Source organism: Macrobrachium nipponense, chromosome 1, assembly GCF_015104395.2.
Source record: "Macrobrachium nipponense isolate FS-2020 chromosome 1, ASM1510439v2, whole genome shotgun sequence".
NCBI lineage: Eukaryota > Metazoa > Arthropoda > Malacostraca > Decapoda > Palaemonidae > Macrobrachium > Macrobrachium nipponense.
In genome coordinates this window covers 15,768,171-15,793,729 of record NC_087200.1, presented here as the reverse complement: position 1 = coordinate 15,793,729, position 25,559 = coordinate 15,768,171, and the positions used below count along the sequence as shown (strand labels likewise).

General features: G+C 39.2%; 1 protein-coding gene across 1 annotated transcript; it reads right to left on the bottom strand.

The window, feature by feature from the left end:
* Positions 1-2,328: 2,328 nt before the first annotated feature.
* LOC135218693 (uncharacterized protein K02A2.6-like) lies at positions 2,329-12,062 on the bottom strand. Its single transcript, XM_064255142.1, has 3 exons — positions 12,021-12,062; positions 11,608-11,901; positions 2,329-2,586 (listed from the first exon to the last, which is right to left on the bottom strand). Exons 1-3 carry the CDS (start codon positions 12,060-12,062, stop codon positions 2,329-2,331), a joined length of 594 nt encoding a protein of 197 aa, XP_064111212.1.
* Positions 12,063-25,559: the final 13,497 nt, after the last annotated feature.

Here is a 25,559-nt window from a genome sequence, read left to right as displayed (position 1 = left end):
TGAAATATTTTATGGGAAGTATCATTTTTAAAATTGCCTTGGAGCGAGAATGAAATTTGATTCTTTTGCATAATGTGTTTAAGAAGAGACGAGGGGAAGAGGAGGCGAAGAGGAGGCTAACATAATCACAATATTGATGTGACTGAGTGTTTTAGCTCATCAATGAACTGGTTAAGCAACATTGGGGCTGGTCAGTCGTTGGATGGGAGATCACTCTCCTCGACGTTGATTCCTTAGGAAAGGATCTCTACCAGAATTTCCTCAGTCAACTGAGCTGTAAACGAGTACTTATCCCCGATGGAGTAAGGTCCAGCTACGGGAAGAAATGGAAGATTAAACGACAGCGACGTAAATGGAACCTCTGGCAACAGAGGCAGCTTCGTCCAGCAGCCAGGTAGGTATATATGGCCCAACTGACGGGGGAGGACGGTCAGGTACTTGGAGGTTGTCATCCTGCAGCTGACCACCACAACGACAGTAACCAGCAACCAGAAACTGGAGCTACAGAGGCAAACCAGAAGAAGAAATGAACAAGAGAAGAAAATAAGGAAATATGGAGATGGTACAGCAGAAGCAACCCGACAGAAAGAGGATACAGAAGAAGGATGGTCAACATCTGGAATGAGAGAAATAACACGCCCCAAGCAGAACAGAGGCTGGAAGACCAAGTAAGAAACATATAGAAAAAGAACTGGCTTCCCACAACAGAAAGAGAGTAACAGGAAAGAGAAATAACACCCAGCAATGAAGGGCAAGAAGAACTAAGACGATACCACAGATCATGTCGACAGGAATGATGAGGTACCAAACAACAGCACATGAAGAAGCACCGAAGATGTAACAGAGAGGTTGGAATGGGTGAAAAAGATCAGACAGAAAGAACAAAGATCCCCTCCAGGAAAGCCTACACAACAAAGAAACTAAGGGAGAAAACCAGTGAAATTAATGAAATAATGAGACTAATGCACACCATCAGTCACAGACACAAATAACCTGGCATAAGCAGGAGTAAGACTAATAGCAGCTCTCAGGGGATACTAACACCACCAGCACAACCAATCCAACAGAAATCTAAACATCAACAGCCTTGGAAAAGGCGCCTGGAATAACAAATCATGGTGCTGAAATCTGACTTGAGTAAACTGAAAGAGATGGCAGAAAAGATGGTAAGAAGCAAGACAACAAGGGAGGAAGTGAACGAGAAATACAAAGTGTAGGAGAAGGGACTAAACAACAGAATATATAAAACAGAGGCTTAAAGCCGAAGAACATAGCATCCAACGGTACATGAACAGGAATAAGGGATACCAACAGAACAAACTATTCAGAACCAACCAGAGAAGACTATATAACACTGTGTCACAAACCACCAAGTTCCCACATGGATAACCACAGGGATAACATCTTAGTACAGAAAGATAACAACAAGGAGAATATATCAGTAACTACAGGCCTATCACCTGCCTACCAGTAATGCGGAAGTTACTGGTGATAGGTGGTGATGTCTTACATTAGAAGACGGAAGATTGCAGGATGGGAGAAATTATATCCCGAGTCGTAGATTTGTTTATTCCAAGCAGCAAAAGGTAAATAAGTACAGAAGCTCTGCAGGGCGTGCAGGGCGTGCAGCTCGCACCAAGAGAGCAAGAAGAACAATCATGCGCATGTGCGGGATGCATACAGGGCGACACATGCGGAAGCGTTCACAATAGGCAATTTTATTAAATACATGGAAATGAATAGTACAGCAATTGAATAGTTAAATATACATTATTCCACACCTCCCCTCCCCCTTTTGCGTTCGAAGAGGTATTTTGAACGCACTAAACAAATTACATGTAAATTTGTACATTATGTAGGCCTGTTCAATCTTGGAGACCTGCAAGGGGCTTAGGAGGGAATTGATGACTTTTCCATGTCTGGGCTAGGGACCACAGGGAGATCAGAGTTGGGAACTTGATCAGGGCTGGGCAGTGGATATAGGAAGCGACGGTTCTGACATAACATTCGACCACTTGTGAGGCAGATCTCGTACTCGCGTGATCGTGCACCACCCACGGCAATCCCAACTGTGTCCCATCGGTGGGATGTCGGGTCCTGGAGGCGGACATGTTGGCCCACGTTAAGCCTGGGCAGAGGGCGGGCGTGGGTGTCATAGTTGCACTGCACCTGAGCAGCTCTGGCAGCGCCTCGATGGTCACAGTCATGGGCCTTTTCCTGCCCATCTTCTGTGAATGACTGCGGATGGGCAGGCACACATGTAAGGAGAGGGTGACCATACAGTACTTTGGCAGGAGAGCGACCAGACTGGTTGGGTGTGTTTCTTAACTAAAGGAGACCACTATCGAAATCCTCGCAGTCAATGTTTCCTGTGGGGGCCGTTTTGAGGATCAAGTGCTTGACAGCCTTGATGGCGGCCTCAGCGTGTCCATTAGACTCTGGGTAATGTGGCGACGAGGTTATGTGGTGTACACCCCAACATTCTGTGAAGTCAGCAAATTCCTTGCTGGTAAACTGAGGTTCTCCATCGGTGTGCAGGCGCAAGGGAACATCTATTAGGGCTTGTGCCTTGTATGATAAGGCGCCCTATGAGGTAATGTTAGACTTGCGATAATCATACGCTAAGTCGGTTGGTATTGCACTTCCATCTTCAATGGAGTGTTTGGGGGTTTGTAGATCACTTACGAAGTCGGGATTATGACGATGATGTGTTAAACTCATGGTGAGGAGGTTCTTGTAGAAAACACGAAGTATAAAAATAGATATATTCTTCTGAAGTTTTACATGCTGAAGATCAGATATGATTGTACAAGTCTTCTAATAACGATAGCTTGATCGCTTCTGCCAATGATGATGGCTACTTCTGTTCTCTCTACATGATAAAGCTTAGGTAAAGAGATACAGGTCTTCTAATGACGATAGCTAACTCTGTTCTGCCTGTCTACCATCTCTGTTACAAGTTATGAAGGAACAGACAGTAGTTCGAACATATGAACATACATACAAATGACATAGTTTCATACGAAGACACAATCAAAATGAGACACACTACAGATCACGTAGGCCGTTTGAATTATAGGTCGGGGGTAGTTTGTCTCAAGCAGGGGAGCTTGACTAATGTTTATAAACAATTGAATGACTACAGGTGACGGCATGTTATCTTAGCCTACATACTTATTGTATACGTCATCTTTAGCGTCTCTAGTCTGATCACATTCCTGCAAGCAATCTTTTATATATATGGACTAACATTCCATATTTTTATTATGTAAACACTTACATTAGCTCGGTCAGCTACCAAAACCAACTACTGAATATTACTCAAACTTGACTTGCATTTGACTTATAGGAGTGTGATACAGACACTATGTGAATATATATATATATATAAGTAAATAAAAATTCATTGTGTACATGAATTGATTCAAGTAATAAAATATAAAACAATGATATGGTAAATAATAGTGATCACGTGATATAATAATGATACAGTTTTTCAACTTCATCTCATTAAGATACATATGCTACAGAAAATACTAATGTACTCTGATAATTGCATAGAATGAAGATTAACATGATAAAAATAATATTTTAACTGATAAAAAATTTCATATATGAATTGATAAAATTATTAATGTTTATGCTGATTGAGTCGTTGATTTTTATGCTAAATGTTATATATCTGATTCATTAATCAATATACTAACTCATATATAAACGCAGATATTGGTAAGATAGAAGGTAACAGATTGATTATAGGCTACCTGATTTGTTTATGTATACATATATATGGATTCATACTTTTAATAATTATGATTAATATCATGTGCACTTTAATAGATTCCTATTGCGTACACAAAAGCAAATATATTTCGATTTCGTTTGTTAGTTATTTATGATATTATATATAGATTCCTAGTGCGTACACGCAAAAAAAGTATATATTCGATTCCTGTTCTTTATGATCAGTTTATATATATATAGGATACATGACCGAGGTTATACTACTTCACTTTTAACTAGCGTTCGAACAACTTTTTTCGTCCATTACACAGTTCCAGACAACCACCTATAGCCAAATGAAACGGCCTATTTCACAGGGTTAAAACAAGGGGAAAATTTGCCTGGGCGGGTCCAACGTTCTATTTTGCGCTCATACTTATTCTCTGCATCCTAAGCTACACGATTACGTTCGCGATGAATAAAAAAACATCCCCAGCACGAGTCCTTCGCCAGCAAAGTAGAGTTGAATATCCTTCGGGTCGTAATTTGTCGGAAGTATGTCCCTTTTTGTAGTCGATTCCGACAGCCGCCGGAGCGTTCCGCATTAAAACGAGATTAACGACGAGATACGGTGTCGGTCGAAGAAGTCCATGATGGTGCTTATTCCTTTCACATTGTAGGCGGTTGTTACTCGACTGCCGTCGTCCGCAGCGACGAACGATTTTTTCGAAGTTGCGATGTGAAATTCTCGTACTGCAGGATACTGTAACCAGGTTCCATTAATCAGCCTGCAAGTGAAATTATACTTGTCACAAGGGCAAAGTAAATTCAGATGACATCCACATACAGGGGAGGGGAGAGAGCCATTTAGACCAGACTTAACCCACATGAATTCGCTGATATTTTGGAATTCAAAAGAGTCCGCTGTACAAACTTTTTTATCCATGGCATTAACAATGAGTGAACTATTCCAGGTCTGTGATGACTTGTAAAAATATCCATTAATTATAAAAAATAAATAGATATCATTACGAATCTCAATGAAAATTCGATATTACTGGTAGTAAGTTACTAGACGAAGAAGTGGAAAATGGAGCTATTTGTAAGATTGCCAGGCAACATAAGAGTCAAAGAGAATATTAATCATGATTCTGTATTTCTCTATGCTAACTGAAAATTAAGTTGTGATAAAGCTGATCCTATGTGCCCCTAACAAAAGTTTCATATTCATTTTCTCGCGCGCATCCTCTGAGGTTAATTTTAAAAAACTTTATTAATAGGTAGGAGATGCAACGAAAAAAAACCCACTATGTAACTAATTTCTATATAAACTTTGGGTTTTTCAAGAAAATGCGACATTTTCCCATGACTTGATACTTCTAAATGTCTATGAGGTTCAGAAAAAAAAAATGAATTCATTTTGATGTTATAGAAATTCTATTTCCTTATTTTGTTTATTAATTTTAAAATGATTGCAAGTTGCATTGCTCATACCGATCGACACTTGTACCTAACGTCTGCCTTGCCCATGAGAAGTTCGGGCTAAGCATTCCTTTCTCCAGTCAATCTGCTTTGCAAGCGCGAGATGAAGCCTGTGCAAGCAGATATTTGAGGTTAAAGGAAATCAATGCTGATACGGCAATGATGACGTCGTCACTTGGCAGGAGATTGCTCTCAGCCAGCTAAGAGTTACGTTACTTGCTGTAATAAATACGACTTTAGGATAAATTTTTTTTGTTTTTAATACTCGACCCACATGAGAAGAATGTCTGAAAAAAAAACAGTACCAAAATTGAACAATATATTAGTTTCATGTCGGAAATCTGCATAATTGTAAATATGTTAAATTAAATATTCCTTATTCAAACTAATGAAAAAGGTTTCCATACAAATTCTATATATATTATTAGCCCTGTATAAGATTCATATAGGATTATTCCATAGATAACATTTTCACTTCTAGACTTCCTGACTTTAAAATATCTTTTATTTTATTTTTATTTATTTATTTATTTTATTATTATTATTTTTTTTTTTTTTTTTTTTTTTCATTACTACGAATATAAATCACCGGGACAGACAATCATGTCAGTAGGTTTTTGGATATGTATTTGAACTTTTAGCTTATTTGTCATTACTAAATATATACGCATATATATTTGGATATTTAATTAATCTATGGTTTACGTTTTGCTTATTGATTTTATCGTGATTCCTTTTTTATTATAATTTGTAACCTTTCCGACTTCTTACGGAGTGTATTTATATTGACTCCACTTGTATCCATATTTATTTTATTTTTTTATATTTATTTATTTATATTTTTTTATATATATTTGTTTGATAAATTAATGGTTGGCTTGAATATGTGGACAAGTGTTCTAGCGGCGTACCGTATAAGGCTACTTGCGGCATCAATTCTATAGATACAAGATATAAATGATAAAGGTATTTAAAACCGCGAGAACCGCTATAATCCAGTTCGGATCCAATATCACGAGTTGTAACTCGTAGACATTGACACTTCCTATTTAATTATCAGTTATTCTACCAAACCGATTGACTCTGGGTGATAAAATATATTATTGGTTTTCTTAATGGAAAGGAATTCACACCACGTTTTATGGAGATTATTATGATTTACACCACCCGAGTCAGATTATCATGTGTTGAATTCCATGTTTACTGATTTAGCACTCATAAATATTCCTAATGCACTCAATTGCGGTGTTTGTTTTTTAGTGCTATTACTTCTATATAACGTGTCAAGGAACTATTAACACTAAGAAGTGTTATTCCTCTGTCAGACTCGTAACTCTGTTAATAATTCTAAGTATATTCTTTCAAGATTGATTTGGCACAGGATAGGCCCTAAACTGACAGGTGTCTTAGTGTATCCCTGTTTTCATGACACGGGTTCAATTAGTATGTGCTTTTTTATATCTGTAAGCATTGTAGGCCAGTAAAACAGTGATTTAGCTTTCTGTGACATAGTAGGGAACCCTGGATGACGGAATGCAACCAGTTTATGACGATTGGTATGAAAGAGATTATTATTACTACCTGGTCGTTAGTCATCTGCTGTGTTCTTCGGGTTTTCCTCGTCACGGACCTACATATAATATTACATTTGATTACATTATTCTGATACACATACTTTAAATATATTTTTGCTTTAGGGTTTCTGCTCGAAGTGTTTATTGGTTTGCTTAGCCGCTGACCCTGTTTCCGTTCGAAGTGTTTATTGGTTTTGCTTAGCTGCTGACCTTGTTTCCGTTCGAAGTGTTTATTGTTTGGCGTTTATTGTTTTGCTTATCACTGTTGACACTTGCTTTGTTCAGTTTGTAACAGTTCTGCGCTCCAACCCAGATATTCAATGGTCGCGATCTGATTCTTGGGTTAAGGAATTTTCTTGTTTAGATACGGTTTTTTAAACAATAGGCACGGAGTTTCTATATCTTTTAGTCTAATTAATGGTTCTTTGCTGTATGGTGCGGGATTGCGGGATAATGCGTCAGCTATGATATTTGCTTTCCCAGGTAGATATCTTATCTTGGCTCCAAAGACCTGAATGATCATTTGTCACCGAGTTCCTTTTGGACTGTGATTAAAGCCTTTGAAAAATTCGGTAAAGGACTCATGTTCAGTAAGGACTTTATCAGGATAGCCATAGATTATGAACTTAAAATGTACTAGTGAGTTAAAGATACCTAGCCCTTCCTTGCTTATTACTGCATATTTACTTCAGAGGGGCTTTAGTTTACGTGAATAAAAAGCTATAGGAAAGAACTGTTTATCATATTGCTGAAGTAGTATCCCTCTTACCCCTTGGTCTGAGGCGTCTGTTGCAATAAAAAAAAAAATTCCTTATTTAAATCAGGGATTTTTAAGTTAGGTAAGCTGCATTATTCCGCTTTTAAGATATCGAACGCCTGTTGATGCTTTTTAGACCATAATCAATCTACGCTCTTCTTCGTAAGATGCTTGTTAAAGGAGCTGTCATGATTGAAGAGTTACATATTTGCAATATGATTGTAATACCCACTACAGCGCAAAAGTGCTGTATCCCCCTTTTACGTTAATAAGTACGGAAAGTTATGAATAGCCGGCACCTTACCATGGGACTACTTTAAGACCTTGACTAGACACATAAAACCTAGATAAACATGTTCGTTTTTTTTTTAAAACTCACATTTAGATATTTTACTCTGAGATTATTTGTCTTTGTCTCTGTAGCACTAGCTCTAGTTTATGTGAATGTACTTCTAAGGTATTAGAAAAGATTATAAGACCAACCAATAGGCATGTAGGGTATCCCCTAAAAGTCTCCAAACACTATATTGTAATTGGGGCGCAACGTAAGCCGGAGGCATACGTAAAAATTGATAATGTCCCCTGAGTGTGCTGAAAACGTGTATGAGGTACAATCACTTAGGTAATGGTATCTGGTAAAAGCATTTAAGTAAGTCCAAGCTGGTGAAAAATTTATTCTAACCTAACAGAGATAAGACGTCGTCGCTACATGGCACTGGAAACTATCGGGAGTCGTTTCCTTGTTTAAGCGACAGAAATCTACGCAGATACGCCAAGTCCGTCTTTTATGGCATGACGTTTTGAGGGAAAATTATATGGGCTATTTGATTTCCTAATGGCTCCTATTTCTAACATATTTCAACTTCGTCATTTATCTCTATTTTGAAATTGCAGTGAGAGTCTATACGAAGGTACGTATATAGTTTTATGTTTGTCCTTAGACCGTATTTTGTGTTAAATTACATCCGTTTTTCCCAGAGATCACTCGCTAGTGGAGAAACTTCCTGGTATTCAGGTAAAAGATAAAAAAAAAAAAAAAATTTCTGCTGAATCACCTCTGCTTGAATGACTTTACTGATATTACTTTAGATAGATTATCAGAGAGATTCATCCACGACTGGTTGGGCGGGATTAAAAAGAAAATTAGCAACAATAAAAGAAATGCGTATTTATTATGTATAGGTTTTTGTGGATTACTATATTAACTTGTTTGCAGCGAGTCAACCGTGTCTAGGGCTTTGTTCGCGGAAATCGTTATATTTCAGAGTGTCGGGAAGGATTAAAATTTCATTTCCCAGCAAAGTCTTTTTTACACGCACTAAGACACTCGAGGGTGCATGCTTCTCGAGATTTTGCGTGCAAAGTGCGACTGCGGTTGTGGGAGAATTCTGTTGGGTCATTTGAACAATGTTACGATTTATGAGACAAATGTATAGTTCCTTTATATAAGTTATTATTTGATTAACTGTCTCATTTTTGTTCAAACGGATTTTAATATGTTTGAAGGTTTATAGGATTTCCCTTTGATAAACACGCCTTATTTTGCAGGATGTAAGATAATATTTTGTGTATCCCTAATGGATATCTTACAATTACACTAGATACAGATCAATGTTTTTTATAACTATAGAGGTATCTGTAAACGCTCGCTTATCCGGACTTCTCATTAGGGAAGTTCGAACAACAGACGGTGAGTCCGTAAATACAAGATATTACGTGTACTAAGAAATAAAACAAGATATTCTAATTTTTACGGCGCGTACAGTTGGGCATTAATCCACCAGTAATTTAATTATAACTTAATGTATTAAATATTAAAACGAAAACCTGCTCTGATTACTTTATACAGTCGTGTGTTTCATAGGAAAAATCCTTTTTAATTCAAAAAGATATTGGCATGTATAAGAACCAACATCGCTTTTCCACTCTGCTAGAGTCGCTTATTGTGTGGAATTTGCTATGCTTTGAACACTCGGCAGATTTAACTAACCTTGACCGCTTGACTAGGTGACACAGTCACCGAGTTTGCTTGTTTGATCTAACGGGCTACTGTTTCTATTTCTTTTGTAATAATTAGGATCCTTCTCTTTATTACCATCGGCAACGTATTGTGTGTTTTTAGCATTATGTTGCTGGTTACGTATAAAGCAATGAATGACGAACTATTAGGAACTGAGCGATTACTAATAAAGACAAGTTATCACTACTGCATTCAATATTAACTGTTTGTACTTCATTCTTTGCTAAAATTTGAAATAGTGAGGGATCCTGGTCAGCACATTTAGCCTGATGAAAGTTTTTTACAGACATGTTATTCCTTGCAATCCAGCCATATTTTTAAAGTTAAGTTGAGTCATTGAGGTTCGATATTTTATATAACTCAAAAAACTCATGGCTAAAACTGCGAGCGGGACTTGCAAAGGAGCATTTATTGTCATGACCCCAAATAGTGTTACCTCTAATTTATCTAGATTTGTACAGGTGTTCCACTTGTTTTTGTGTGTTTTCTAATCACTGACGGTGCTAACGACCTATCCATGCATCTGTATAAATACAGACGTCCACTGCGTAAACGCATATTCACTGTTTAATATAATTGTTACGTAAGGGATTAATAATCACCCAAAATGATAAAATTAACATAGTATATGATTATGATATTTCAGTAGAACTTCTGGAAACAGACACTCAAAGATAAAAAACTCGCAGTAGCGAAATCTCAATGATGTAGATAATTTCTGTAAAAAAGTAAGATTAAGAATGTCTCGTAACTTCAGCCACAGGAATAACGAAATTCGACCTGCAAAGGAAACACTCAAAGTTACTCCAAATGAATAAAAAATTGTACTTAGCTTGCTTTTGTGGGAAGTCGCGTGTTCCGATAACGACACACGGCCTTGTCCTCCTTCTCTATTTAGCGGATGACCTGGTTTGGCTTCAGTTTCCCCGTGCGCGTTGTTTCGATGATTCGAGCCCTTGAAAGATCCGATGCTGCAGACGCGTTCGGTTTGTTTCTTGAAGTGCCGGAAACACTCACTAACGATGTTTTCTTGAATGATTCTAATGAAGGACGAAGCTTACGTTGCCGTAGGAAAAGGACACATCGGTTTTGTTTCTTGAAGTTATTCACTAAACGATGATACTAAGTTGCTTGAAGAATCTGTTGCTTTCGTCGTCGTTGAAGAGTTCTTATTGTTTTCTGAAGTCGCTCACTAACGATGATACTAGGTTGCTTGAAGAATCTGCTGCTTCCGTCGTCGTTGACTTCTTATGATACATGATTTATTATTCTTGGGTTTTTTTCTTCGTAGGACGTTGTAGAGTTCTTCTGGTACGCTGCCACCAATATTAGGGCTTGTGCCTTGTATGATAAGGCGCCCTATGAGGTAATGTTAGACTTGCGATAATCATACGCTAAGTCGGTTGGTATTGCACTTCCATCTTCAATGGAGTGTTTGGGGGTTTGTAGATCACTTACGAAGTCGGGATTATGACGATGATGTGTTAAACTCATGGTGAGGAGGTTCTTGTAGAAAACACGAAGTATAAAAATAGATATATTCTTCTGAAGTTTTACATGCTGAAGATCAGATATGATTGTACAAGTCTTCTAATAACGATAGCTTGATCGCTTCTGCCAATGATGATGGCTACTTCTGTTCTCTCTACATGATAAAGCTTAGGTAAAGAGATACAGGTCTTCTAATGACGATAGCTAACTCTGTTCTGCCTGTCTACCATCTCTGTTACAAGTTATGAAGGAACAGACAGTAGTTCGAACATATGAACATACATACAAATGACATAGTTTCATACGAACACACAATCAAAATGAGACACGCTACAGATCACGTAGGCCGTTTGAATTATAGGTCGGGGTAGTTGTCTCAAGCAGGGAGCTTGGACTAATGTTTATAAACAATTGAATGACTACAGGTGACGGCATGTTATCTTAGCCTACATACTTATTGTATACGTCATCTTTAGCGTCTCTAGTCTGATCACATTCCTGCAAGCAATCTTTTATATATATGGACTAACATTCCATATTTTTATTATGTAAACACTTACACATCCACCTCTGAAGTAGCGGCAGAAGTGCCGTATGGTCGAGGAGGCAGCAGTGTCGCCCTTGCAAGGGACAACCACAGGCCAGCCAGAGAGGTGGTCGGCGACTACAAGAAAGGACTTCCCAGCTACCTGGAAGAAATCTGCCGATACTGACTCAAAGGGTCTGGATGGATGGCCGTCGTTGTGGAGAGGCTCCTGTTGTTGGCTGGGACGCAGAACTTGGCACTGCTCGCAGGCAGCGACTGTGTTGGCAATGTCCGAGTCTATCCCAGCCCAGAAGACGGTTTGTCGGGCCTGATGTTTGGTAGCTTCGACACCACAGTAACTATCATGGAGTTTGGCGAGTATGTGGCTACGTAGAGCTGCAGGAACTAGTATTCTTGCCCCATAGAGCACGAGGTTGCCGTTAGTACAGAGGGTTTCTCGTAGCTTCCAGTACGGTGATAAGGATGCATGTAGGTCGTACCGGTTTGTGGGAAACCCAGAGTTGATGCAATCGCGAAGGCGAATGTAGGTGGGGTCGGCCTATGCTGCTATCGACATGTCCTGTAGGGTTCGGTCGGCATCAATGGTTGGGGCATCCTTTTCCTGGGAAGCTGTTATAGCATTGATGACAAACCTGACGTGTGCCGTTACCTCGGCACAGCCAGTCATATCCTCAGAGGTGGGGTAGCTAACTGGTGCACGAGAAAGTGCATCTGGGATGCATAGAGACTTGCCAGAGCACCACACTGCAGTAAACTGGTATTGCGACATGCACTCCTTTATTTGCTGGAGCCGTGGGTTTTCAACCATGTCCAGCGTGTAGCTGTTGATGATGGGCACCAATGGGCGATGGTCAGTTTGCAGGGTAAAGGTTAGCAGTCCTTTCAGGTATAGGCAGCACTTTGTGAGGGTCAAAAATACTGCAAGCATCTCCAGTTCAATAGTTGCATACCTTGTTTCGGCGTCTGCGAGAAAGCGGGATCCACACTGGACTACTCGGAGATGTCCAGATCCATGGTCCTGGTGGAGAGCGTAGCCTATCCCGTAGAGGCGAGATGCATCGGTCTGGAGAATGGTCGGCAGGGTTGGGTCCAAAGATGCAAGAACAGGCGGGCTTGAAAGTGCTTGTTTCACATGTTTGAAGGCCTGGTCATGGTCAGGTGTCCAAAGAAAAGAGCGCTTGGGGCTCATGAGTGGTCGAAGGGCCTGTTCAGTCAGGGTGATATCTGGGGTAAACTCTGCCAACTGGTTTACTAATCCCATGAAGGAACGTAAGTCTGTCAGGTTGGATGGTGTAGGGAAGTCTTGCAGAGCAGCAACTCGTCCTAGGTTAGCGGCGATTCCTTCTTCGGAAAGGGTGATGCCACAGAAATTCACTCTGGTCTCTGCCACTGTGAACTTTTCTTTGTTGAGAGGGATGCCATTTTTGCAGCAGCGGGCGAGTAGTTCGTGGATTCTGTGGTAGTGTGTCAGTAGGTCATCGTCGAAGATGAGAATGTCATCAACAACCTTGAAACACTTCTTCATGCCTTGGAGAGCTAGGTCGCCGCGGTAACAATAGGCATCACCAGTGGTCGCGAAACCCATAGGTCCCCGGCAATACTGGAAGCGTCCATAAGGCGTAATGAAAGTGGTGAGGTGGTGGTCCTCTTCTGCTAGCTCCATCTGCCAGTAGCCGTGTAGAGTGTCCGCGGTGGTGAAGAACTTGGCGGTGGAGTCGACAGCACGGACAGCAGTTAAGGGCATGGACAAAGGGTGGGCTGGACGGGAGACTTGTGCGGTCAGCTTCATGAGATCCACTGTGATTCGAACTCCCTTGGCCTTAGGGACGACGACTAGAGGGTGGTACCATTCCGATGGCTCATCTCCACAAGGCTTAATGATTCCCTGTTGTACCATGGAGTCTAGTTCATTCCTTACAGGCTTGCGGATGGTGAAAGGGACCGCGTCTTCCTTAAGGTGGATTTTCATGGGAGGGCCTGCCATCGGCCTCAGTGGAGCTGCTTTAAGGTCTTCCTTTGACACGAGTACGTCCTGAAAGTTGTGTAAGAAATATTCTCGGGCCTCAGCAGGGGTCGTGTCAGCATGCAGGGGTAGCTCCTTGCATTGATTCACGTGGGTGACTTGTAGGATGGGCCGCAGAAAGCCTGGCGGGATGATGGCCAGCTCCTTGCAGAGTGCATAGGAAAGGAGTGGCATCTGAACGCGTTCATGGACTTGAATCGTGGCAAGGCAGGACCATTTGGCCGAGAACAAGGTAGCCTTGAGGGTTCCTAAAGCCGGTGTCATCTTTGACCCATCTGCCGTGAGTGTCACTGATGTGGCAGGAGGCTGTAGCTTAGACCTGGGAATATGGAGGAGTTCCAAGTGCAGGGGGCCCATCACTGATACATCAGCTCCTGTGTCAGGCAGCATCATTATCTTCGATGTCTCACTCCTGTAGGTGAGGGCAATGGATATAGGTGATGGTGAGGAGTCAATTGATGAAGAAGGGGTCTCGACCTTGCAACAATTAGAGGGCTTTCCTAGAAGGGGGCGTGGCATTGGTCGGGCCACCCTGCTTGGCATTCATCTGCTGACGGCAGTACTTGTCATAGTGGCCCACTCAGCCACAGTGTCTGCATGTGGCCTTGTTGGCGGGGCACTTTGGGGTCCTGCGCCAGTGTCCTTTGCAGCCACAGTTTACACATACACTGTCGCTGGCTGGGCACTTTCCTGTTGAGCTGTGCTTCCTTGTGCAGGAAGGACATAAAGCATCCTTGTTAGGGGTTGGTAACGAGGTAGAACCCCTGTTGCCATGTCCTTTGATTTTTTTATACGTGGAGATGGAACACAATTTAGAAGGCGGGGCACGTATGGCGGTAGTGGCTGTCCGTGTGGCCTTATAGGAGTGTCATTCATTAACCATGGTGGCCAATGAAGCTGCAGCGTCCAGGGCAGTGAGTTTCTGAGTGAGCTCCTCGTCCTTGACTCCCATGTTGATGATCATCTTCAGCTGAGTCTCCTCCCGCACAGCAGAATAGCCAGGACAGACATCGATTTCCTCTGCTACATGCTTCAGTCGGACGTAAAAGTCGCTGAAGCTTTCCCCTTCCCTCTGCTTGCAGGAGAGTAGGTCCCTGCATCGTAGAGCTTCATTCCGCAGGTTCTTGATGTGTTCCTGGAGAATATTCAAGACCTCGTCAACACTCCGATCCGTGTCTGGTGGTACATTGAGCGTGTGCTCGAGTATTCTTTGGGTCTCCAGGCTGAGGCACATACGAAGCTGTATCATTTGTTTTCTGGTAGGTAATGTCCCTAGGTCCACCATCACACTGTAGCTATCCCAGCGTCTATGCCATTCGCTGAACACTTGGTATGTGGCATCAGGACGTAAGGGCGGCAGGGTCTGGGAAATGGGCTTCTGTGGGGGTGGTGTCTGTGTGACGATGGCACTGAGGATTGTGTGGGAAGTTGTTGTGAGTCCGCTGGTGTTGCTGCTGGGCTGAATTGACGCTAAGTAGCTGCAACAATATGGTGAAACGTTGAGCTTCCTCCTCTCTTCTTAAGTTGTCCTCTTGGCAGCATAGATCCTCTTCATAACGACGCTGTTCCTCTTCATAACGACGTTGTTCTTCCTCTTTCCCTTGTGCAGCCAACTCAGCCTGTCGAGATTCCTCCAGGTACTTGATGAGGAGCCTTAACTCCGTATTTGGAGCTGTGTGAGGCGGTATACTCAGGTGTGATGAGAGCAAAGGTGGGGTTTCCAGCGTTGCAAAACCTGGAAGGGTTCGACGGTCTGTTGGTGAGACTGGGTGTGAAGGCAACTGGCAGGAGTAGTACAGTGGTCAAAGGCTGAATTCCGCAGCAAAGACCAGAAAACTAGGAAACCCATGACATTACACAAAGCATTACACCTAAGAGCAAATACAGACAGACTATACATTACACGGAAGGAAGGAGGGAGAGGACTACTAAGGATAGAGGACTACGTCAACATTGAGAGCAGATCACTAGGGAAATATCTGAAAACCAGTGAAGAATGACTGATAAAAGTAGATGAAGACCCACAAATATATAGACAGGAGAATGGCAAACAAAAAGGAGGAAAGGCACAACAAACCAATGTATGGACAGTATATGAGACAGACTAAAGAACTGGCCAGCAATGAAACATAGAAATGGCTACAGAAGGGAGAACTGAAGAAGAAAACAGAAGGAATGCTAACAGTGGCACAAGATCAGGCTGTAAGAACCAATTATGTTCAAAGACTGATATATGGAAATAACATCTCACCCATATACAGGAAGTGAAATATGAAAAACGAGACCATAAACCATATAGCAAGCTAATGTCCGGCACTTGCACAGAATCAGTACAAAAAAGAGGCATGATTCAGTAGCAAAAGCCGTCCACTGAAGCCTGTGCAAGACACACCAGCTAGCTTGCAGTAAAAAGTGGTTCGAACACCAACATGAGAGTGATAGAAAACTATCTGAAAGTTCCTCTGGGACTATTGTATCAGAACACCAGACGTGATGTTGATTGACGAAATCAAGAAGAAAGTATCACTCATTGATGTCGCAATACCATGGGACACCAGAGTTGATTTGAATGATATGGGTTATGTCAGTGGAAATTATACCCATAATCATAGGTTCACTAGGCACGATCCCAAGATCCCTGAAAAGGAATCTGGAAAAACTAGATGCTGAAGTAGCTCCCGGACTCATGCAGAAGTGTGTTCTACTAAAAACAGCGCACATAATAAGAAAAGTGATGGACTCCTAAGGAGGTAGGATGCAACACGGAACCCCACACTAAAATACCACCCAGTCGAATAAGATAACTGTGACAAAAATAAAAAATAATAATGGTCAAAAACATTATTGAAAATTATATTCGTTAATAACCCCTTCAACAAGAGGAGCAGAAATAACAAAACCATACAACAACAGCATTATTAATCATAAAAAAAATAATAATAATACAGAAATAAACATTCATGCAAAGTTAATATCGTATAACAAGTCATTATGAAATATTTCTAACTCGCATTGGGATAGATTTCACGGATCTGTAATGAAAGGATAGTATCATAATTAGTATAGAGGAATGAGCTATGAAAACTGATCTTGGCAATAACATTTCATCTTCTAAAACATATGGAAAATGTATTGAGAATGTAATCTGGAAAATACATTCATCAGGCATTCATGAAGGCTGATATGTTCTATAAACAGCATATGTCTTTACAAGGTATCCTTATAGGATGTCCTGATTTGTTTGAATTAACTCACATAGCACATCAATAATTTTCTCCCAGGTATCTTCATACCGATGGAGTTTTTTCCGATTCTCGTTCGTCAATTTCTGGGGGAAAATACTCAAGACTTCCTTCTTCTATTTATCAATAAATGGAAGAAGGAAGTCTGCGTATTTTTCCCCAAAAATTGACGAACGAGGATCGGGAAAACTCCTTCGGTATGAAGATAACCGCGAGAAACTTATTGATGCCACTAGAGCAATTGCTTGTAACGAAAATTGTGTGTGTGTGTGTGTGTGTGTGTGTGTGTGTGTTTGTGTGTGTGAAGTTTCTCGTAGAATTTGGAACTGACATATAAGCGTATTCAATAAGGAACTATAACTTGGAATATTGTCCCATACATTCGTGATGAACTGCATCAAGTTCCAAAGTAAAACGATTCCACTAATAAATATGAAACGAAACATCGAAGCTTCTTACTTAACAAACTTGATGAATGACATTACATAAAGCGATTGAAAATGGAGCTGAAACATAGACTCTGTTCTGGCATGCTTCCAGCAATTCCTATTTCAATATTCTCTGAGGGCTAAGAGTAGTTAAACATTTTAATGTGCTTTATGACCATCCCTAAAATGCTGTGATATATATACAGTAAATTGGTTTATATCATCCTGACACTTGTGACAGGGTCGCTTTCAGCCAAGGGAATTCAAGCGTATAATGGAATGGAAAATAAAACTTTGGCCAAAGGCCAAGTGCTAGGACCTATAAGGTTATTCAGCGACGAAAGGGAAATTGAGAGTAAAAAGGTTTTAAAGGTGTAACAGGAAGAAATCCTCGCAGTTGTACTATGAAACAGTTACGAAGAGAGTGCGGAAAGTAAGATGGAAGAAAGAGTAAAAGGAACGGAAGGGGTTACAGTTACGGGCCGACGGAACGCTGCGGAGAACCTGAAGTAATGCCTACAGTGCACCAAATGTGGATTTTCCTGGGTGAGCTGACGATTCTTTCAGTTTTATTTGCAGGAGCAATATTGTGCTGGAAATTCTGAACGTTCCTGAGTTTTGCAGGTACAAAATTTCACTTTATTTTTTAAAGTAAGTAGTTAGTGGGGCCAGGTACCCGTGCGGTGAGGCCGGATGCCACGGCCCCAGACGATGTGACTGTACTCTAAAGTAAGTAATCTAACACCGGTTTTTTTTTCTTACTTTCTTTTGCCGAGTTAACTCTCGAAGTTTTTATTTCCTTTTCTTCGTATTTCCTATGTTGTTGTACCTGTCTTGCTTGTCAGAACGTAAGAATTCACAATTCAGTGTTTACCGTAAACTACCAACCGAGCGGTAGTTTTCCCGGATGTCATTTTCACCGGTATCTTACCGTATTCAGCAACGATTTGAAAATGGCCTCTTGGTCTTGTTAGTTAAGTAGTCAGTGAGTAAGGAAAGACCCTCTCCCTCTCTTTCACCCCTCTTTAACCCGTAATACTAATAAATTGGTCGGTCAGGTGTTAAGCACTTACATGGGATTCCGCACCAGTGAAAAGTGCTTGCAGACAACAGACAGGCAGACAGACCAAACTACTGTCTTTTGTAGTAAGATTACATCCTAAATATTTAACATATTTCGTTAATTATCCAGAAATATTTCAGATGTTTGTCAGGCTATTCTTCCACTTCCGAAAAGGAATCATTTTTCCTTTTTCACACGATTAGAAAACTGTTATCGCTATAGAAGTTTTTCTCCATTCTGATGAATTAAATTTGCATGTCCTAGTAATTAAGAGAATTACTCCTCTGTAAATAAACTTCAAAATTCCTCTCAAACTTTGGTGATTTTTAATATATCCAGACTTCTAAATTGGCATGATGGGCAAAGATTGTTATACATAATGCTGACACTTGCGTAGGAGAGAAAAATCAGCTCTGAACCTGGGGTTATTCTAATCTCATCAAATTCTGCTTATAATCAAAACTAGAAACTTGTGAAATAGGCAGCATGTTCAGGGCCATCTGTAGTGCTTAGCTTTTATTTATGATCATCGTGACGACAATCACAAAGAGCGTCTCCAAATTACGCAATAAAGAACTGTATTTTTTACAGTTTTGTTTTTATAATTTTCTCTGGCAGACATGTGTTGAAAACCAAGCTAGAGCTTTACGTGATAAAAGTGAAGATTCCTTCTGCTTCAAGAAATGGCCCAATTGTGTCTAAATCTCGGAACTGATGGCAGATGTTCAAATCACTTGATACGTCTTTAATATTCAATAAACAACTCACGTTTTTTTGTTGTTGTTGTTTGTGTTTTGCAATCAAGCAAGCAAACTCTCTTCAATGATTGAACTTTGATTAAAAGTAGTAAATTTGGAATGTCTGGTTTCACTCGACCATTTAAATAAATGGACGAGAAAACACACTCACTGAGATGCAGACACAGGCGCCTGTCTGCTTTCTGACCTTCCAATTAAAATGGAAGTAAAATCTATCTTGCCACATCCTTTATCATTAAATCCACTCCTCTTCTGTGTGTGTATGTATATGTGTATACATATACCTACACGTATATGTATACACATAGACACAAACACATATATGCATAATATATTTATACAAATACTAGATACATTACATACGTACTATACATACATGTATACATATATATATATATATATATATATATATATATATATATATATATATATATATATATACATTATATATATATATATATATATATATATATATATATATACATATATACATATATATATATACATATATATATATATATATGCTGTTTTATGTTTTGATCAATCTGTCAACTAGAACTCTACTTGGCTTCATTCCCTTCATTTTCAACACAGGTGTATTAGCATCTCAAGTCAGCTCTGGGATCTGCTGATAAATGAACAAGTTATTACTCGGATTAAAACGCGTCGCGCATATAATTATTCATATTTCTCATCATTACCCTTATTCATTTGGTGAACGCTCCCATTAATGGTATTAATACAATAATGTTGTCATATAAACTGTTTGTTTTCGGTTTCTTGTCTATCACATTTGTTTCATTCATTCTTGCGGCTACAAAATCCACTGTTATGCTTTTCAGTAATAAATCTGCTAACTTTCTCTCTGAACACTGCTCCATTAAGGATTAGCCGTTACTTCTAATTATACGTCTACTTACATTTGATAAATTTCTTGATGAATAACTGAAAAGGACGATACAGAGAATGCCGCGAGGACTAGTCGGTACAAAAGAGAGCAGTAAGATTTCTTTTAAGAGTTCCCCATGTCACATAGAAAACGAGGGATCTGCCTGATGAGGTAAATACCTGACCTGATTAACTATACGTAATGAGAGTGAGAGCGTCGACTACTTTCTCATTCCGACAAGCCTTGCACATATACAAACTGCATTGACATTCTTCTTTGAAAAATGCAATCAAAGTCTCCCCCGCCCCCGCCCCGCCCCTTTCTCTCTCTTTTTTAGGATCGGAAGCTTGCTTTTCGTACTTCGATGATACTTCTTAAAATTTCTAAACGTTAAGTATGAGGTAGGTTATTTTTTCTAGTAAAACCAGTAAAGCCAATGGCTGAGAGTATATGACTGTAATTAAGCACTACAACAATTCGTTCTAATTTTGCTCTACTAGTGGAACAAAAAAAAGAAATAAGCATTTTATATATATCTCTTTTTTTCTCAGACAATCATAATATGGCGAGTCTTGACAAAGTCTACTAGGTCGAGATAGACGGTAGACAATTTTTTGTTTATGTATATATATATATATTATATAATGTAGAATCATATAGATATATAAATATATATATATTTTTAGATATATATTATAAATTTATAAATTATATATCATATATATATATATATTATATATAATATATATATATTATTATATATATATAAATTATAGAGACAAAAAAAAAATTATGAAGGAGAAAGAGATCTGTGTAAATGCAATCGAAGTCAACATCGAAACTGTAAGAGCTTATACGCAGGTGGAAACAGCAAAAAAAAAAATAATAAAATAAAATGAGGAGAGACAAAGTGACCAAAAAAAGTGTATAAAGTGAATAAAAGGATAAGCTATACAATTAATCATAGTGCTATGGAAAATAGAGGTTTATATAAAATTGGAAAACTTAACTACAATAAACAAGAGAGAATATAACAAATACCGTAAGAATGATAACACTTAAACGGAATATATAGTAATGATATACGTATATAGTAATGGTTACAAAACCAACTTGAACGAATAGTGTAGAGGTTGTCACTGTATTCAAACATCAATGATTATAAAACTTCTGTAGAATTTGCATAGCTCTGAGTTATATGAAATCTAGCAAACAAGGAGCACGATGACCCGTAGGAGGGTAGTGCCGTCAGTGCACCGCACGGGGCACTGTGGGCATTGCCTAACGTCCCTTTCATTCCACTTCATGTGCCTCAATTCAGATTCTCTTCTTTATCTTTCATGTTGTTATCCAACTTCTCGTAACAATTTTTTTTTTTTTAGTGCAAGTACGAGGTTTTCCTCCTGTTACCCCTTTCAAACCTTTCTACTCTCTATTTCCCTTTGAGTGCCGAATGGCCCCATAGGTCCCAGCACTGAGTATATGACCTACATTTTATATTCCATTTTCAACAAAGATGACTTTGAAGACCCGTTCCATTTCTAGAGTGCCAGATATGGCATTACTGAATAATCTGTTTCAGTGATTGAAGACAACTGCTACTTAACTTTTGTGGCGCGAGTGTGTACACTTCCCCCCCCCATCCCCACCCCCGCCCCTGCCCCCTTTAGTGGTAAGGAAATCAGACAGACTCGCTTCTTATCCCACGAGGCACCCACCACCAGCGGGATGGGTTAGGCCTGTATGTCTGCTAATTGAATTGCTCCTCTCTTATGAGCCAGAGGGGATTAATAATGTCATGTGTCTTCGCTGATAATATCCAGCATATGGAGGTTTTATCAAATTAAGCTGGAACTAAATTAATATCATGGACGCGGATTAGGAAAGCTTCAATTTCATTCCGAACTGCAGCGACTATGCAGGTATATTACGGTTTATTAGGTTATGTCTGTCATATATATTAAATTTTGACGTAAAAACAGATTTCATACTCACTTATAAATTGTGCACATTAATATGTATGAATATATTTATCAGCCTATCTAGCTGTCTATCCATCTGTTTATCTATACACAGACTCACATATATATATATATATATATTATATTATATATATATATATATATATATATATATATATATATATATATATTATATATATATATGTAAATAAAATCTTCTGTTAAAAGAGGACACGTCTCAAGTATAAAGGGCCCATTAAAACTATATTTCGGTGAACTGAAATATAGTCCTTAGCTATAAACCAGAGTATTTTAATGGGCCTTTTATACTGAATATATATATATATACAGATAGATAGACAGACAGACAGAAGACAGATGTCTATATAAATTCTGTAACTCACTGCAAAGATTCATTTCCATAGGGTTAAAATGTCATATATGTGGCTGTGAAAATGACAAGAGTATGAAATTGTTATTATATGGAGGAAGGTCTCAGCCCAATAGTTACTAAAGTATGGCAGAGAAATTATATGAAAGCTGATACAAGATGTGACCGAGAAGCAGTTCAGGTTTAGACCAGGAGGGGGAAGTGTAGTAAATGGAGGAATATAACCAGGAGAAAAGCAGTATTGAATTTCCAAGTGCTGGAAGAGATGCTGCTGCACAGGAAGCACCTGATACCTATGGAGTAAGAGTGCACACACTGGACATGAATAGGAACGAACAGTCAGTGAAATTAAAGACAAGGGAAGCAAGAATCAAGGGTACTTCAGGCGACGAAAAGGTTAATAATAAAAAAAAAAAACAGAGAGATTATGGGCTCTGAAATATTTTCCTAATAGGATAAAGGAAGAAATGAAAAGACAATGACTGGAGAAAAATATTTATTGAAAACGAGAACGTCAAAAGACAACGAGAAGAAGGGTTCAAGTTTTCGGTGCTCCTCCATCAATCCCAAGAAGCAGCAGCAGGAGGCAAAGTGGATAGAAGCTGAGGGAGGGAAAACAATAACAGAGGATCAGCGTTGAAACCATAACATAAAGGGGTTGGTTGGGGGGGGGGGGGGGGGGGGGGGGAGCCCCGGAATAACGGGAGGAAGCTCAGAAGAAAATGACTGTGGTAAAGACCGGAAAATGAGGAGGAAAAAATGAGAAGAAATGATGATTCTGTATAAGCAATAACTGCTGTTAAACCCGCCCTGTAACTCTTCATTTGCTCGGTCAGTCGGTCTTCCGGGAAGATTGGAAAGGAGATGTTTACAGATCCAGTTAACACCAGAGGAAAGCTTAAGACTGTGGTAGTCTTTGAAAGCAAGCGATGCAGAAGAAGGGATTCGAGGTGTCATGTCAGGTTGATCTAAACCAGTCTGGGGAAAACGATTTACATCGTATTTTGAATACTAATTCTAATGAGTATTTTCCGAATGCTAATTTTTGCGAGTATTTTATATCCCTAATAAATACAATGAGCAAACTTCTGTGGGCGAATATGGTCCGTTTTCATTCTTAGGAAAAAAACATGATTAGTATTATTTTCAAGGACCGAAGAGATTCTTATTGATTCTTAGCACAGAGTCCATCAACTTCTTTTCTTTCATCAACAATCTGATTCCTTTGTTTTAGGATGCTTGATTTGCACGAAAATAGATTCCAACGTTCAGATGACGACAGAAAACAACGTGAGGGTAAGAAACAAGTTTGGAGAATAATGTTTCTTCTCGTGAATTCTGTTCTCTTTCCTCTTTTGCATTCACTTATTCGACTTCACGGGATCACTGGGACCCGTTTCAAATGACGTCATACCATCAGGGTCCACTGTATGCTTCAATTACCCTAATAATTATCTGCTCGGCACAATTACTTGAACATGAGCTTAACATTATTCTGTGGACCCCACCTTGGAGCCTTCCCCAAGATGATGTATATGGATATAAATTTGGTATAAAAATATTAACGGGAAAAGATAGAAAAAAATATATACAAGGAAATACTAACAGGAAAATATAGAAAAAATATATATAAATAAGGAAATATTACCAGAAATAAAAACGAAAATCTTTGGGTACGAATGCAGTGACCCAGAACCAAATGGGAAAATTTTGTTGCGGTCTGAAGTGGTATAATTAAACTCTGTTCTCAACTTTCGCACCGGCAGCTTAAAACGGAATTCTAGCTTAAAACGGAATTCATTTTGGCATTCATGAGAGCAAATTGCTGCCTGTTTGAAGCTTTCAATTAAGGCCCAGGCAAAGTGCAATCATTAACCTATTAGTAGAGACAGAGGACAAGGTCAAATATACCTTTTGCTGCCTCAAATGTAACAACAGTACTAACAAGATAATTAATAGAACGTTAACTCTTAAAGGGAGCGGTCTTCAGATAGAATTTGTTAACTAATCATTATGCTCCTTCCACAAAAGAGAGAGAGAGAGAGAGAGAGAGAGAGAGAGAGAGAATGTTAGGTCTGACCGACATGGAGCACTAAATCAACATATTTTGATCGCTGAGAGAAGCATTTATTCCTCAGAATTATTTCTGATATTTTTTTGTAAAAAAAAAAAAATAAATAAAAATATAAAAACCTCTTTAAAGGAACGGGAAAATTTTAAAGGAGCTGTCAATCGCCGAGATTCAAAACGTAGATGACTCGTGGTTTCTGGTGGTGACATTTCTTAATTATTTCAATTAAAAGATGATATGGTTCAATGATACTTCGATTTTCAAAAAAATATATCATCCTCGGTTTATAGCTCTTTAAAGAGTTATATGATGGCCTTCATACGTCAAATTTTGAAGAGTACTTTGTTGTCATTAATTAAAAAACACAAACAACATATATATACTTAGAAACTTTGGCCGTTCCATGAAGAAGGATTTTCTTGAACAGTCAATCAATTCTTTTATATTTAAAGATTAAGTTTATAGTGTTTAAGTCACGTTTTCTATATTTTCTTTTGTTTATTTAAAAAAAAAAAATTAAGTAAACACATGAAATCAAGGATCTTCTGTAAATAGTGAACCCCCCAAAGGTTTTAACAATGTATGAATCCACTTTTTCGGTGTCTCGGGATCGCTGTAAAAACATAAACAAAAGACCACAACTACCATAAAGATAATGAGCCACACGAATCATTAGCCCTAGATAACGACCCCTATCTATGAAAGATCCGAAATCGAGCAGAAAAACCAAGTGAAAAGACGACGGCAGAACAGAAAATCAGTCATTCAATACCGAGGTCCTTTTCATGGGATGCAGACCAAACTGCAGCTAAGGGATTCAAATAACGAGGGCGAATGGGCGCATTGGGAGGAGTGATAAATGCCCGCCGGAGGGCGGTGGGCGAGAAAGGTTGCAATAACAATAATGGCCAGTAGACTGGGTCTGTCTGACTGTCTGTCTTTTTGTCTGTTTGTTTGTTTGTTTGCGCGATGGTCTTTCCCTCAAGGCCTCGAACTTGTAAGGTGAAAGTGTGAATTACATGTGGTTCATTAAATCACATTTATTAGAGAATAGTAAATATGGTGAGAAATTTCATCTCAGTAACAGTAAACTTCCATCACCATTTCATGGATACGCACATATATAATATGCATACAGG